Below are 16,442 nucleotides of genomic sequence, written 5' to 3' on the forward strand. Positions count from 1 at the left end.
TGTATGAGGTGATATCTTACTGTGGTTTTTATTTGCATTTTCCTGCTGGTTAGTGATGTTCAGCACCTTTTCCTGTACCTATTGGCCATTTGGATGTCTTCTTTGGAAAAATATCTTTTCAGTTCCTCTTCCATTTTTTAATTGGATTGTTTGCTCATTTGTTATTGAGTTGTATGGGTTCCTTATATATTTTGAATATTAACCCCTTATTAGATATATGATTTGCAAATATTTTCTCCCATTCAGTAGGTTGCCTTTTTATTTTGTTGATGGTGTCCTTTTCTGTGCAGAAACTTTTTAGTTTGATATAGCTCTAGTTGTTCATTTTTGCTTTTGTTGCCTTTGCTTCTGGTGCCAAATCCAAAAAATCATTGCCCAGACCAGTGTCAAGGTGCTTACCCCCTGTGTTTTTTCCTATGAGTTTTATGGTTTCAGGTCTTACAATGAAGTCTTTAATCCATTTTGAATTGATTTTTTGTGTATGATGTAAGATCGATGCTCAGTCTAATTGTTTTACATGTGGCTATCCAGTTTCCCAAACATCATTTATTGAAAAGATTGTCCTTTCCCCATTGTATATTTTTGGTTCCTTTATTGTAAGTTAATTGACCATATATACATTGGTTTATTTCCTAGCTCTACAGTATTCCATTCAGCTATGTGTCTGTTTTTATTCTTTATTCCACTATTTTGCAGTTTTTGATCAGTGTAATCCCACATGGCAAGTCCTGTTTTCTTGCAAAGAGCCTATCTTTTTCCCTAGAAGGTGATTAGATAATGGCATGCCAGCTTAGGGAGTGAGGGGCAAGAGACTCAGAATACTTGTAGATGACTGCTTCTAAAGGAGAGAAACCCACAGGTGGCACAAAGAAAAGGCTAGAAGCCACAAAAACTGGCATGCCTGTCACAGAATTATCTGCAGTTTACTCAGGAGCCATCTCCATATTTTAAACTGCCATGCTCTTTGGGTCCCTGGGTGGCTCAGTTGGTTAAGCGTCTGTCTTTGGCTCAGGTCATGATCCCCAAGTTCCTGGGATTGAGTCCCACATCTGGCTCTCTGCCCAGTGGGGAGTGTGCTTCTCCCTCTTCCTCTTCCTCAGTACTCAGTACTCTCAAATAAATAAATAAAATCTTAAAAAAAAAAATAAACTGCCATGCTCTTTGATAGCAGCTCAGTAAAATACCTTTCAGTTTTAAAAATTGAGTAAAAATTTAGTATGATTCTCTATGAATTGTTGTAGAGAACATGATAGTAATTTTAAGAACACATTTATGTTTCAAGAATGCAGGATCCTGCTTTAATGATTAAAGGTAAAGGGAAGAATATGCATTCAGCCAGACTCAAAAGTGGAGAACAGATGCAGAGAAACAAAAAATTTGCTGGAAAAAATGGTGAGACATATTTGATTTATTTATTTTTTTAACCAAGTAACTTATAGAAACATAGAATACTGGTACTGAAAAGGATTTAGAGATTATCTATCTCAACTTTCTCATTTTACTGATGAGGAACCTCGTTCATAAAGGTTAAGGTTTTTTCCCAGCATTGCACAGCTTATTAGTAGCATAACTAGGACTTGATCATGAACTTCTGGCTTATAGGCTGGTATTTTTTCTATACTTCTATTTGGAGAGAATAGTTACAGAACCCTTTTCAAATTTAGATATGTGATCTATTTGTGGTGTGGCAAATCTAGCATAAGGCTAGGTGTTGGATGTTATTTCTTTGTTCCTATAAAACCCCAAAGAATAACCTAAGAAACTATGAGAAACCGTAAGAATCTAGAAAGACTGGTTAAAATATAATAGGGGTACAACTGGCAAAATTAAAATATGGATTGTAGGTTAAGTAATAATACATCATTGTTAAATTTCCTGAACTTAATAATAATTTAGTTATTTAAGAGAATGTCCTTGTTTTTAGAAAATACACACATAAGCATTAGTGAGTAATGGGACATGGTGTATGTAAGTTATTTATATATATGTGTGCATGCATGTGTTTATATAAAAAGGGAGATAGAATGATGTAAACAGGTGGCAAAATACTAACAATGGGTGAATCTTTTGTTCTGTCTTTATAACTTTTTTTAAGTCTGAGGTTTTTTTCCAGGTAAGACATTTAAAAAATTCAGTGAACTGAAACAAGACAAAAATAAATACCTTTCATATGTATAAGTATTACCCAGTTAGAAAAATATAGGAGAAAGTCCCATTTATAATAACTATAAAAAAGAAAATACCTGCTTGTATACCTAATAAGAAATGTGCCTTACCTGTAAGAAGACGGTTGAAAATTCTGCTGAGGGACTTAACAAAAAAAGAGACTTGAATAAAAAGAACTTTACTCTTGACCATAAGTGTTCAGTCTTCTTTTTTTTTTTTAAAGGTTTTATTTATTTATTTGAGAGAGAGAATGAGATAGAGAGAGCATGAGAGGGGGGAGGATCAGAGGGAGAAGCAGACCCCCCGCTGAGCAGGGAGCCTGATGCGGGACTCGATCCCGGGACTCCAGGATCACGACCTGAGCCGAAGGCAGTCGCTTAACCAACTGAGCCACCCAGGCGCCCAAGTGTTCAGTCTTGTAAGAAATTTATTGCTCCCTAAATTACTCTATAAATATGTGAGAGCTCAATCAAAAACAGATTTTTGTTTATTTGCTAATTTGTTTTGCTTTATAAAGCTGGAGATTAGTTAGAATGTTATAAAATGATACTAAATATGAAGGACTAGCCTAGAAAATTCTGAAAAATAAAAGCACAGGGAGAGTGGAGAGACAAGAATCTGCTGTACATAATATAAAAGCAATTAGAAGGCCATAGAAATTAAAATAATTTGGTACAGGCAAGGAATAGACAGATAAATTGTTGAAACAGAATAGAGTTTAAATGTAGAAGCCTGATACAGTGTGAATTTTGGGGAAGGTATATAATAAAGATGGCATCTCAAATTGGTGGCAAAAAGAAGGACCAAGCAATAAACAGTAAAAACATAAACAAAATTGGGTGGATACCTATAACATTGCTTATACTAAATTTAATTCCATTTTGTCCAAAGATTAAATGAAAAAAAAAATTCTAGAAGAAAACATAAGTGAATCTTTTTGTAATCTCTGAAGAGGAAAAACCTTCTTAAAAAATGACAAACCCAGAAGCCAGGAGGGAAAAGAATGATAAAATTGACTACATATATTTTAAAAAGATTGTATGGAAAAATACCCTAAAGAAAACCAAACATTGAGCACAGAAGAAATATCAATAACACATAACAGGGGTTAATTGCATTAACATGCATGCAAAGAGCTCCTACAAAACAATAAGGATAAAGAAAAATGAGTAGGGAACATGAACAAGCAGTTCACAGGAAAAAAATATATACATATATATATATATATAAATAACTGGGACGCCTAGTTGGCTCAGTCAGTTAAGCATCTGACTCTTAGTTTTGCCTCAGGTCATGATCTCAGGGTCTTGAGATCCAGCCCTGCATCAGGCTCCTTGCTCACCTTGAGATTCTCTGCCTCTCCCTTTTCCTCTCCCTCTACCCCTCCCCCTGCTTGCACTCTTTCTCTCTCTCTCTCAAATAAATAAATAAATAAAATCTTTTTAAAAATAATTGAAAGGATTAACATCTCACTTACGATTTAAAAAAATATAAATTAAGAAGTACAGTTTTCACTAAGAGAATGTCAAATGTTTAAATACTTGAGAATTCCCAGTGGCAAGAATATGGAAAAAGTAAGCATTCTCTTATGTTGTTGGTAATAGTGTAAGTTTGTTCAGTCTTTTTTTTTTTTTTTTTTAAGATTTTATTTATTTATTCGACGTAGAGAGAGCAGGGGGAGGACCAGAGGGAGAGGGACAAGCAGACTCTGCAGTGAGCACCGAGCCCGACGCAGGGCTCAATCTCAGGACCCTAGGATCATGACCTGAGTTGAAACCACGACTGGGACACTTAACTGACTGAGCCACCCAAGCGCCCCTGTTCAGTCTTTTCACAGGGCAGTTTATTTACATTCTTCAGACTTTTAAGTCACAATTCTTGAATTGGCAATTCTACTTAAAGGGATTTATTCTAGGTGTATCAGGGTGGCTCAGTTGTTTGAGTGTCTGACTCTTGATTCGGCCCAAACTTCTAGGCCCAAAGCCTTTTGGATTAGTCTTCTCAGGCTACCATAACTAAATACCACAAACTGGATTGCTTAAATGGCACATTTATTTTCTCACAGTTCTGGAAGCTAGAAGTCCAAGATGAAGGTAATAGAAAATTCGATTTCTGGCAAGACCTCTACCTGGCTTGCAGACAGCCGCCTTCTCTAAGTGTCTTTCCTGCATAAGTGGAAAACTGTAAAGTCTCTTACTTTTTTTTTGTAAGGACACAAATCCTACTCTATTATGGCTTTAACATACAAATTTTGAGGGGATGGGATTCAGTTCATAACACCTTCAGTGGTGAATTCTACAGACATTTAAGGAATAAATAATACCAGTTTTCCACAAACTCTTCCAAAAAGTTGAAGAGGGAATACTTCTCAATTCATTCTGTGAAGCTACTAATAAACTGAAAACAAAATCAAAGACATCACAGGAACAGAAACCTACAGATGAATATGTCTCATGAACATAGATACAAAAATATAAACAAAACTTCAGCAAATCAATTTCAACATTGTATAATACATCATGACAGAGTAGGGTTTATCCCAGGAATGCAGGATTAGTTTTACCATTTGAAAATCAATCACTATAATTCACTAACTAACAAGCTAAAAAAGAAAACCATATTACCATCTCAAGGGATGTCAAGAAGGCATTTGACAGCACCTCACATGTCTTACTGGTGAAACTCCCAGCAAACTAAGAATAGAGGGGAACTTTGTCAACCTGACAGAGAGCATCTACAAAAAAATATACAGCTATTATACTTAATGTAGTGAAAGATTGAATGCTTTTCCCCTAAAATCAGAAATAATGCAGGGGATGTCTGCTCTCACTATTTCTGTTGAACATCATAGTAGAGGTTCTAGCCAGTGCAGTCAGAAAGAAAAACAAATAAAAAGCATCCATGTGGGAAAAAAAGAAGTAAAACTGTGTTTAGTCACAAATGACGTAATCATCTATTAGAAAATCTGATGGAATGTATAGTAAAAGCAACTATATGTAAGTGAATTTTGCACAATTAAAGGATACAAGATCAATATACAAATACTAATTATATTTCTATATTCTAGTAACATTTAGACAGTGAAATTTGATACCATAGTATCAAAAATATGAAATAGAGATAGATTTGACAAACTATGTAAAAGACAGGTACACTGAAACTTACAAAACATTATTCAGAAAAATCAAAGAAAATTTAATGGAGAAAAATGGGGAGATATTACTTTGTTCATCAGTCAGAATACTTAATATTGTTTTTTGGGGGCTTTTTTGTTTTTTTAGAAAGACAGAGAGAGAGAGAATTCCAAGCAAGCTCCACACACTGAGCAGAGCCCAATACAGGGCTTGATCTCACAACCCTGAGATCATGACCTGAGCCAAAATCAAGTCGGACATTTAACCGACTGAGCCACCCAGATGCCCCAGAAGATTAAATATTGTTAAGATGTTATTTCTACTCAGATATTATCTATGAACTCTACACAATCCCAATCAAAATTCCTATAGGGTTTTTTGTAGAAATTCACAAACTGGTTCTAAAATTCATATGGAATGCACAGGACCTAGAATGGTAAACAGTTTTGAAAAAGAACAAAGTTAGAGGGCTAACACTGCCTTATTTTAAGAATTATATGATAGGATGGGGTGCCTGGGTGGCTCAGTCAGTTAAACATCTGACTCCTGATTTCGGCTCAGGTCATGATCTTGGGGTCCTGGAATCAAGCCCCACGTTGGGCTCTGTGCTCAGTGTGGAGTCTCCTTGTCCCTCTCCCTCTACTCCTTTCCTGGCTCTCTCTCTCTCTCATTCTCAAATAAATAAATAAATAAATAAATAAATAAATAAATAAATAAAATCTTAAAGAAAAATATGGCAGGGCACCTGGGTGGCTTAGTGGGTTATGCATCCGACTCTTGATTTCAGTTCAGGTCATGCATAATCTCAGGGTTGTGAGATGACTGTGTTGGCTATGGAGCCTGCTTGGGATTCTCTCTCTCCCTCTCCCCCCTGCCCCTTCTCCCCTTCCCCACTCACATACGCACACTCTCTCTCTTTCTCTCTCAAAACAAAACAAAAAAATGATATGGCTCTAGTCATCAAAATAGCATGACATTTCCATCAAGATAGGGAAATAGATCAATGTAGTGAGTTCAGAAATAAACCCTGAGTTTTGACAAAGGCATAAGGCTTGTAGAGAAGAGCAATTAGAAATCCACATGCAACAAAATGTTATTGAATGTATATTTTAAAAATACTGAATTTTGTTTTGACCTACAAGTTACTTGAAGATCAGATTGATCCTTTCAAAACTTTTTTAAAAACCTTATTAGGCAGGCTTGATGTAGGCTTTACTATATAGCTAGTTTAGCCCCTTCTACTAAGACATGACCTGTCAAGGGTCTCTACTAATGCTCCGGTTGTTAGCAAGGTCTCTCTCCTCAGGCTGTCAGGAATGTAAATGTTTCCCAGGCCTGCATGATCTCTCAGGATTGTTATTTTATAGTTCTTGGGTAGTTGTTCTTGCCCAGCCTCAGGAAGACTCAACCTACATATGAGCACTTTAGTATTTAGATAGTGACTCAAGGAGTCCCTTTTATAGATTTCGGTACCTGTTCTCTCTTCCCTCATCGTACCCTACTGTGCAAAAGCTAATCTCCCTAGCCTCCTGAAACTTGAATCTCTATTTCCTCAGCTCAGCAGGATCACCTTGCTATGCTTTTGCTATATTCTGGAAAGTGCCTTCAGGCAAGAGTGATCTTAGGGCTCACTCTCTTGTTTCTCTTCTCTGGAAGGAGTCATAGATCTGAATTGCCTGTTTTCCAGTGTCTAAATTTTTTTACCCCGTATATTTTGTGTAGTTTTTTTAGTTGTTTGCAATGGAAGGGCAAGTCATGGCAATTATTTAGTCATGATTGGAAGTGAATGGCTTCTACATCTTAGTTTTCATTGAAAAATTTTGTATTCTTAATTTGTTATTTCTAATAAATTATATAACTAGCAAGTACAACTGGCAAAGACAGAGCTTGGAGTAAAAACTACTTTTTTTTTTTTGGGTAAGCATACAGTTTATCTGGTAGGAGCAGAATGCTTTGTAGTCTTGAGTGGGGGAAGATAGGTTCAAATGTTCAGAAGTTGGTTTGTTTTACAGTGGAACTGAATGGAGGGAATCTAATAAAGGCAAAGCAGATAAATGGTGATCCATTAAAAAATGTGCTGCTGTACTCAGTTACTTTTATGAGATTTTAGGATGGGGCAGATTAGCTAGATCAAAATTGGAAAAGCTATAGTCATAGTTATTCTGAAATTCAGGAAAACCACATGAACTAGTATCCATAAAAATTGACAGAATTTAGAGTATCTAAATAAGGAATGTCAGTATTTTAGGAGACACAGTGGAGAAATGATACCTGATATGTATAAGCTGGGAATCTATTTTAATTGTCTATTTTCTGGCTTAGGAAAGAAAACTATTGTACAGATCAAGACCATATGTCTTTATTTAATTTTGTGACAGCTGTTTGTAGCAAAGAAAGAAATTTAGCATTCTCTTTTCTGGCCTCACTGGGTTAATTTCTGTATCTTCCTTATATACTTCTGAGATTTTTTTCCTCATGGTGTTAAAACACATTTTGGTACTATAGTATTTTGTTGGGTTTAATAACACCTAATTCTAGATTTAAATAATCCTTTTCACCAGAACTTTTAAGAAAGTAATCTGTTAGTCTTCTCATGTATTCACTTTAATGGGGTTTCAATAAACATAAACTGCTTACATAATTTATAATGTACTGCAAGTATTTTCAAACTAATGATATTTTTCTTTTACCTTTTTGCATGTAGATAACATTATTGTTGGGTTTATGGATGAAATACTCTTTCATAAAATAATTCCAGAATGTTGACTGGATTTACTCTATTACCTGTATTCTTCCTGATTTTTAAATAAGGATTATTACTTTTTGTTTTCTTTTGTTCATCCCCTTGTTTCAGAAAAAATGAAGAGGAATAAAGTATCTCTGTCTAGCATTAACCGTAGAAACATTTTTGGAGAGAACTTACTGTATCAGGCTGCTCTGCATAATGACATTGATCTTGTTCATCATTATATAATGAAAGGGGGAAATGTTAATCAGCCAAGTTATGCTGGTAAGTTGGGGTTAACCCACAATTATCTTGGGAGTAGTTTGTAGTTTCTGCTTAGTAACTCCTATGAAAGTATGACAAAGTGGGTATAAGGCAAGTCTCAAACAGAAAACTTCCAGGTAATTTTTCTGCTTAGGTAGCTGATCACCATCATCTCCCAGGGAAGTGGTAAGGTCGGGAGGCAGGGGCAGGAGAAGAGCATTCTATTGCACCTTCAAAGATTTTGCCTGCCCAGGGCCCACCAGGTGGCCCACAGGATATGGTTCCTGTGGCTGACTTGCTGGGTTTGTATGGGCATTGTTACTGTGAGACTCAACTTTGAATGGAAGAGAAGTGAGCTCAAAAGCTGAAAGAAGCTGATGGTATGCTGAGCTATGGGGGAAACTGAGATAACATGGTAGTTGTACAGTAGATGTACAGCAGGGGCAATGGCCAGGGATATGGAGAGAAGAGAGTATAAGGTAGAGATGGTGGGGCAGGGAACTCAGACCATTCTTTCTGCAAGGCTGGATCTCTAATACAGTCTTTTTTGTGGAGAGAAGCTGATGTTCTTCTGGACAAGAATGATTCCTTAAGGACACTTTACGTAAGGCACTTAGCAGCACTGGGCCAGTCTGGGTAGTGCTTTTGTGTGTCCATACTTTTTCTAGTGTTTCTAGACTTTCTTAGTTTATGAAACTGTGAAAAGTCTTAGGATGCACAGGGGTGAACAGCACCGTCCATGGACAAGCTGGTGATTACACTTACTTTAGCAAAGCCTGCATTTATGTGATAATCAGGGTTTTAACAGGCTGTTATTCTAAATCTCATACCCAAGTGAACCGCCAACGTTCTGTAACGCTCAACCTTGGATCCTTATTTGCTAGCCAAAGCACTTACTTCCTTGCGAAATGTGTGGTACTTGCTGTTAGTCTCTATCTGCTCCTTAAGTTCAGGAGTAGCTCTACATGCAGCTAACTTTACTTTATGGACTTCCCAAGAATCTCTTAACATACTTATTTTCATGAGCCATTTTCTGTGCCATTGTTAACATCCTTGGTGTCTGTTCCTTGCTTGTCTTCGGCAATTTATTGTGCACTTTCTCCTCACTGCCCTAGATACTTCTGTGACCTTAATGAATTTTTTATCCTTAACATATTTTCCTGGCTTTTTGAAGTCTTTTGTTCTCTACTTTTCCTTCTCATTTTGCATCTTAGCTCTGATCTTTACTTCTGGCTATTCCATCTTACAAAATTGCAGAGGGTAGTGTTTTTAAAGACTTGACTACAACCATTTTCATCAGAGTCACCTGCAATGTTTGTTTAAAATGCAGTTTGTTTAAAATGTTTATTTTGCCCTCCAAAACACACACATGCACACACACACACAGTCTCACAATTAAAATCTGTAGGTTAAAACCTTGAAATCCACATTTTAACATATTTCCCCAGATGATTTATATTCTCAGTGAAGTTCAAGAGCTACTGGCAAGAGATGTATGACCTCCATGTAATATACCAGTTCATTGTAGTGAGCTTTTACAGTATGCCCCTTATGTACCAGGTATTATGAAAACAGAAAGATAAATATACTAGAAAAGTTTAAATATATTCTGTGATACAGTCCAAAAAAGGGTAAGTGCCTTTTGAGAAATTCTTAAGATGTTACGATAACAGACCAATGGTCTTGTCATAGGTAACATTTGCATTATAAGTCTCATTTGCATTTTATGGTATCTTTGTCTTTGATTTAAAAAAACGATTGCAATAGTTCTTCATCTATCAGAAACAAAGGTGAAACCAGGAAGTAGGCTGAAGAAACTCTGAATACCCAAAAACAGATCTCATTAAGCTTCATTGTTAAAACCCTCTCAGACCAATGCCTTGAGCATTATTTTACACAGAATTCTACCTGACTCCTAAGTCTCTGGCACATTAGAACACAAGGAAACGTGAACTTACACCTCTGTGGGTGTTAACAGTTGCTACATTAGAGCCTATAAGTAATATTATGATCTTTATTAAAATTTGTTATTTTCACTTTCTGGGATAGTTATTATCTTATAAAGCTTTAGAGAGATTTTCTTTAAGATGGTTAAATTTTTTAAAAAGAAAAGAAATTGTTAAGGATCTTCCAACCTGCAGATCTGGAAGATAATAAAAGATCCGTTGTAAAATGTGATCCATCTTTATTTCGAAGGAGTGGTTTTATAACACAGAAGGAGTAATCCCCAGGGGAAGGGAAATTCTTTGTACGTTTGATTTCTTTCTGCATTGTGTAGCCATTTCTGGTCTACAGTGGCTCTGTCTACAGAATAAAGATCCTTCTGGCTTTGTCAATGCTGGGAATTTCTTTCAACCTTAAGATTGATACTAATCAGGGGCACCTGGGTGGCTCATTCAGTTAAGCATCTGACTCTTGATTTCGGCTCAGGTCCTGATCTCAGGGGTCCTGATTGCAGGGTCCTGGGATCAAGCCCCGAGTGATCCCCGAGTCGAACCCTGCATCGACTGGCTTCTCGCTCAGTGGGGCATCTACTGGAGATTCCCATTGCCCTCCCCCCACCCCATAAATAAATAAATCTTCTTAAAAAAAAAAAGACTGATACTGTTCATCACTGGGTCATCCTTGCTTGGGTCTCACTTAAAGTGGCATTCATTTTTTAGTCCTCCCCTGAGCTCCCATTGTTTATTCTGAATTACTGACATGCACTAATTCTCTTCTTTGGGAATTTTCTGCAGTGAATTTAAAATAGGAGACTGGTTTTCCACTTTACATTTACCTTATCTTTTAGTCATTCTGGCTCAGGGAAAACAAAACTAATCCTTTGTTATGGTTTTCTCATTCCGATAACAGTTGTTTTTGTCCATTTTAGGAAACTAATTTTTATTGTAGCTTACGCAAAACCTAAATAAGGAAAGGAAGTTTCCTAGGAGGAAAGTCATCATCTACATTTCAGAGTTAATAACTTTTGGATTTCTTATATTTCATTTTTCATCCTAGACTGGTGGCAGATAATCAGGTTAACCAATATACGCATTGATAAGCAAATTTCCACAGGTCCCGAAACCTAAATGAGTTCAAACTTTTTATCAAATACTATTGGAGGGAGATAATTTTTATATTATGTTTTTAAAAATAGGTAGTCCTTAAGTGGTTATGTTTTAAAAGTTCACATGTGAGCTATATATTTGAAATTTCTTTTAACATTATGAGAAATTTTAAACATACTGAAAAGGTAAAAGAATTCTACATTAAGCATCCAGATACCTAATACCTAGATTCTACGTACTTATTTTTATTGCATACTTACTATAAAGGAAAAACACTCATGTATTTCTCTTCTACTTATATTCATAACACTTCTGATATCAGATGTGTGGGATTTTTGATACATCAAGCGGTTCTCCAACACCTGCAATTTAGTTCATGTCTGACTAACCCAAATTTGTACAGATCCCACAGGTTAAGGGATCAGTCAGCCACCCCTACTTCAGATGCCAATCACAAGTAGTAGGTCCCTGGGTTACCTGCAATTTCTGTTCAACTTGGCTGCAAATTGGAGGTTCCCACAAATGCCTTCCTCGGATTTGATCTTTTCCTAAAATAGCTCACAGAATTCAGGGAAACACTTATGTTTACCATGTAAGTTAATTATATAATAAAGGATATGACAAAGGATACAGATGAATATCCAGATGAAGATATAGAGTGAGGCATGGGAGGGTCCTGGAGCACAGGAGCTTCTATCCCTGTGGAATTGGAGTATGTTACCTTCCCAGCATGTAGATGTGTTGAACAAACTGGAAAAGTTCTCCAAACCCCAGAGTTTGGAGGTGAAACTTCCAAGTTTCTGATCATGACTTGGTTTTTCTTATGACCAGCCCCCATCCAGGAGTCCACCAAAAGTTGCCTCATTAGAACAAAAAATACTTCTGTCACCCAGGGAATAGCAAGGGATTTAGGAGCTCTGTGTCAGACACTTTTATCACTTACGAAATTGCAAAGCTCTTGGGACTTCTGTATGAGGAACTGGGGTGAGAGACCAAATATTAGAACAAAAGATTGTCCTAGCACCCCTGTTTACAAGGGTTTAGGAGCTCTGTGCCAGGAACCAGGGGGCAGAGATTAATAAATATTTATTATTTCATTCCTATCCATCTTTAAATCTATCTGTCCATCAATCCATCTTTATGTTGATGCATTTCAAAGAAAGTTAGTACATTTTACCACTGAACACCTCAGCATTAATATCTCTGAGTTCAATAGTTTTTTTCTTTTTTGAGGTAAAATTTCCATACTATAAAATGCAGATCTTAAATGTGCTGTTTGATGAATTTTGACAAATATATTCACCTGTGTAACCCAAACCTCTATCGAGATAGATTTTTTTTTAAAAGATTTTATTTATTTGGCAGAGTGATAGAGAGCACAGATAGGCAGAATGGCAAGGAGAGGGAGAAGCAGGCTTCCCACTGAGCAGGGAGCCTGACGCGGGGCTCAATCCCAGGACCCTGGGATCATGACCCAAGCCGAAGGCAGACACTTAACTGACTGAGCCACCCAGGTGCCCCTATCAAGATAGAATATTACCAACATCCCAGAAATTTCCCTCATGCCTCTTCCCAGTCGTTCCCCACCTCCACTCTCTAGAAGCCACTATTCTGATATTTCTCTGATATTTTTCACTATTTCTTATAGTTTTGCCTCTTCAGTATTTCACCATTAAGCATGATGTTAGATGTAGGTTTTGTAGCTGCTCTTTATGATATTGAGGAATCCATTCCTAATTTCCTGAGTATTTTTATCAGGAATGGATCGTGGGTCATGATAAATCATCCTTTTATATATTGCTAGATTCAATTTGCTACTCTTTTGTTAAGGATTTTTGCATGTATGATCATGAGTGATATTGGTCTGTAATTTTATTTTTGTTGTAATGCTTTTGTCTGATTTTGGTATCAGGATTTGCTAATACTTTGTTAAGGATTTTTTTGGTAACCTATGTTTGTAAGTAATATTGGTTCATAATTTTCTTGTAATGATTTTGGTTTTGGTATCAGGGTTATGTAGATCTCATAAAATGAGTTAAGAAGTATTCTCTTCTACTTTCTGGAAGAGTTTGTGTAAGATTGGGGGTTTTTTCTTAAATGTTTGACAGAACTTAGAGAGACTATGTGAGCCTGTAATTTTTTGTGGCAAGATTTTGATAATAAATGCAAATTTCTCCTATGTGTGAGCTATTCATATTTTGTTTCATCTTGTGTCAGTTTTGGTAAGCTGTACTTTTTCAAGGAATTTGTCCTTTTTATCTAACTTATGGAATTTATTGGCATAAAGTCATTTATAATATTCCCCTATTAGTGTTTTAATATTTGCAGATCTTTAGGGCTATTTATATTTCATTCCTGATATTGCTCATTATCCCTCTTCCATCTTTCCTTTTTCTTTTTTTTTTCCTTCCTTCCTAAAGTAGTTTAAGCTAGAGGATTATCAATTTTACTGCCTTTTTTTTTTCAAAGAACTACGTTCTGGCTTTAAATTTTTCTCTCATCTGTATTAAATGTTATTCTGCTTCTTTTGACCTCTACTTATTTTGGGTTAATTTTTTTTTCTTTATCTAACTTCTTAAGGTTGAAAATAAGGTCACAGATTTTTGTACATTTTTCCTGCCATAGTCATTTAAAGCTTTAAATTTCCCTCTAAATACTGCTTTTGCTGCATCCAACAGATTTTACTATGTTGTATTTTCATTATCATTCACTTTGAAATACTTTTAATTTCTTGTATGATTATTTGTTTGACCCCAAGATTATGTTAGAAGTTGTTAAATTTTTAAATATTTGAGGATTGTCCAGGTATCTTTCTAGTATTGATTTCTAACTTAATTCCTTTTGGTTAAAGGATATACTTTCTGCGGATTTGATCCTTTTACATTTATTGAGAATTGGTCTGTTGCCTAGTTTATGGTCTTTCTTGCTTACTATCCCTTGTGTACTTGAATGATTATTCTTCAGTTGTATCCAATGTTCTATAAATGTCACTTAGATGAAGATGGTTGGTAATATTCAGATCATGTCTGTATTTATGGATTTTTTTGTCTAGTTGATCTATCATTTTAGAGAAGGGTGTTGAAATATTAACAACTGTGATTGTGGATTTGTCGATTTCTCCCTTTAATTCTGTCCATTTTTGCTTATATTTTGAAGTTTTGTTATTAGGTACATATACAATTGCAATTTTCATGTCTTCTGATAAATTGACCTTTTAATTATTATGAAATACCTCTCTTTATCTCTGGTAATATACTCTGTCTTGAAGCTACTATATATGATATTAATATAGGCATTCTAGCCTTCTTATGTTTCTTGTTTGTTTGCTGTATCTTTTTCCATCCTTTTATTTTCAACCTATCTATGTCTTTTTATTTAAAATTTATTTCTTGGGGCGCCTGGGTGGCTCAGTCATTAAGCGTCTGCCTTCGGCTCAGGTCATGATCCCAGGGTCCCGGGATCGAGTCCCACATCGGGCTCCCTGCTCCGCGGGAGGCCTGCTTCTCCCTCTCCCACTCCCCCTGCTTGTGTTCCCTCTCTCACTGTCTCTCTCTCTGTTGAAAAATAAATAAAATCTTTAAAAAAAAAATAAAACAAATAAAAAAATAAAATAAAATTTATTTCTTGGGCACCTGGGTAGCTCAGTCAGTTAAGCGTCTGCCTTCGGTTCAGGTCATGATCCTGGAGTCCCAGGATCGAGTCCCGCATTGGGCTCCCTGCTCATGGGGAGTCTGCTTCTCCCTCTGACCCTTCCCCCTCTCGTGCTTTCTCTCTCTCACTCTCTTTCTCTCAAATAAATAAATAAAAACAAATTTTTTTAAGTAAATAAATAAAAGTTATTTCTTATAGATAGCATATTTCTTATAGACAGGTTTTTTATCCATTCTGACAATCTCTGCCTTTTAATTGGGGTGATTAATCAATTTTCATTTAATATAAAAGGTTGGATTGAGGACTGCAGTTTAATTAATTTTTTCTTGTGCACATTATCTTTTTTTCCCCTCTCTTTGTCTTTGCATTACTTTGTAGTAGTTACTCTGGTGATTGAAATATACATCTTTAATGTTTCAGTCCTTTTAGAGTTAGTATGTTAATATTTCTAAAAATGTAAAAACATTGACCACATCTCCCTTTTGTACTATATATATAACATCTATATACATTAATAACACCAAAATATAATGTTATAATATTCAATTTAAACAGTCACATGCATTTTAAGAAAATCTATAGGAAAAAAACTCTTTTATTAACCATTTGGTACTCTTCATTTCTTCCTCAAAGCTTTCTAATTATTAGTATAGGAGAAACTGCTTCTATATATTTATAGCAATGGGTCTTAACTGGAGTGATATTGCCTTTCAGGGGAGATTTGGCAGTTTCCGGAATCATTTTTAGTTGTTACAACTGGAATGGCGGTGGGGTGCTATTGGCATCTAATAGAATGCTCAGAACCACAAAGAATTATCCACCCCAAAATGTTAGTGCTGAGTTAGAGAAACCCTGGCTTATGGAAAAGGTTCTGGAAAAAGTGAAATACACTTTTAACATGCAACTTTTAGGTTTTCTTTCATCAATCCTGTGATTTATTGGAATTTAATAAATATAACTTACACCATTGTCTCTGGCTAACAAGGATAAAGGATACTTGTCTGTACGACTGGTTTTCTTAAAATAGTGGTGTTAGAACTACTGTAAATAGGGGTGCCTGGGTGGCTCAGTCAGTTAAGCATCTCACTCTTGGTTTCAGCTCAGGTCATGATCTCAGGGTCGTGAGATCAAGCCCCACATCTGGCTCTGTGCTCAGCGTGGTGTCTGCTTGTTCCTCTCTTTCCCCCTCTGCTTCTCCCCACACTCTCTCTCTCTCTCAAATAAATAAATAAAATCTTAAAAAAAAAAAAGAACTACGGTAAATAGCTTTTTAAAATAAGGAGAAAAGAAATATATGTTTTTGAAGTGACTTCTGTGCATTCCTACTAGCTGTGTTACTTTAATGGAAGTACCTTGAGCTATAAAGTTTTTTTCCCCCTCTTCTCTCCAGGAAAGTAGCCTGCAACTAGCATTCTCTGTGAGCTAATAATGACTCCCTTACAACCTTTTTAT

The 16,442-nt window shown here is 36.0% G+C and overlaps 1 protein-coding gene across 1 annotated transcript in view; it reads left to right on the plus strand.

Annotated features, from left to right (window-relative positions):
- ANKRD31 (ankyrin repeat domain 31) overlaps positions 1–16,442 on the plus strand; it is a 127,594-nt gene that overhangs the window by 41,719 nt on the left and 69,433 nt on the right. The window contains exons 10-11 of the mRNA XM_081825593.1: positions 1,283–1,392; positions 8,155–8,353. Coding sequence (XP_081681719.1) covers positions 1,283–1,392; positions 8,155–8,353 — 309 coding nt within the window. The remainder of the gene's footprint in view (positions 1–1,282; positions 1,393–8,154; positions 8,354–16,442) is intronic.

This window comes from Leptonychotes weddellii, chromosome 7 (genome assembly GCF_054177405.1).
Source record: "Leptonychotes weddellii isolate Sample4059 chromosome 7, ASM5417740v2, whole genome shotgun sequence".
In the NCBI taxonomy this organism is placed as follows: Eukaryota; Metazoa; Chordata; class Mammalia; order Carnivora; family Phocidae; genus Leptonychotes; species Leptonychotes weddellii.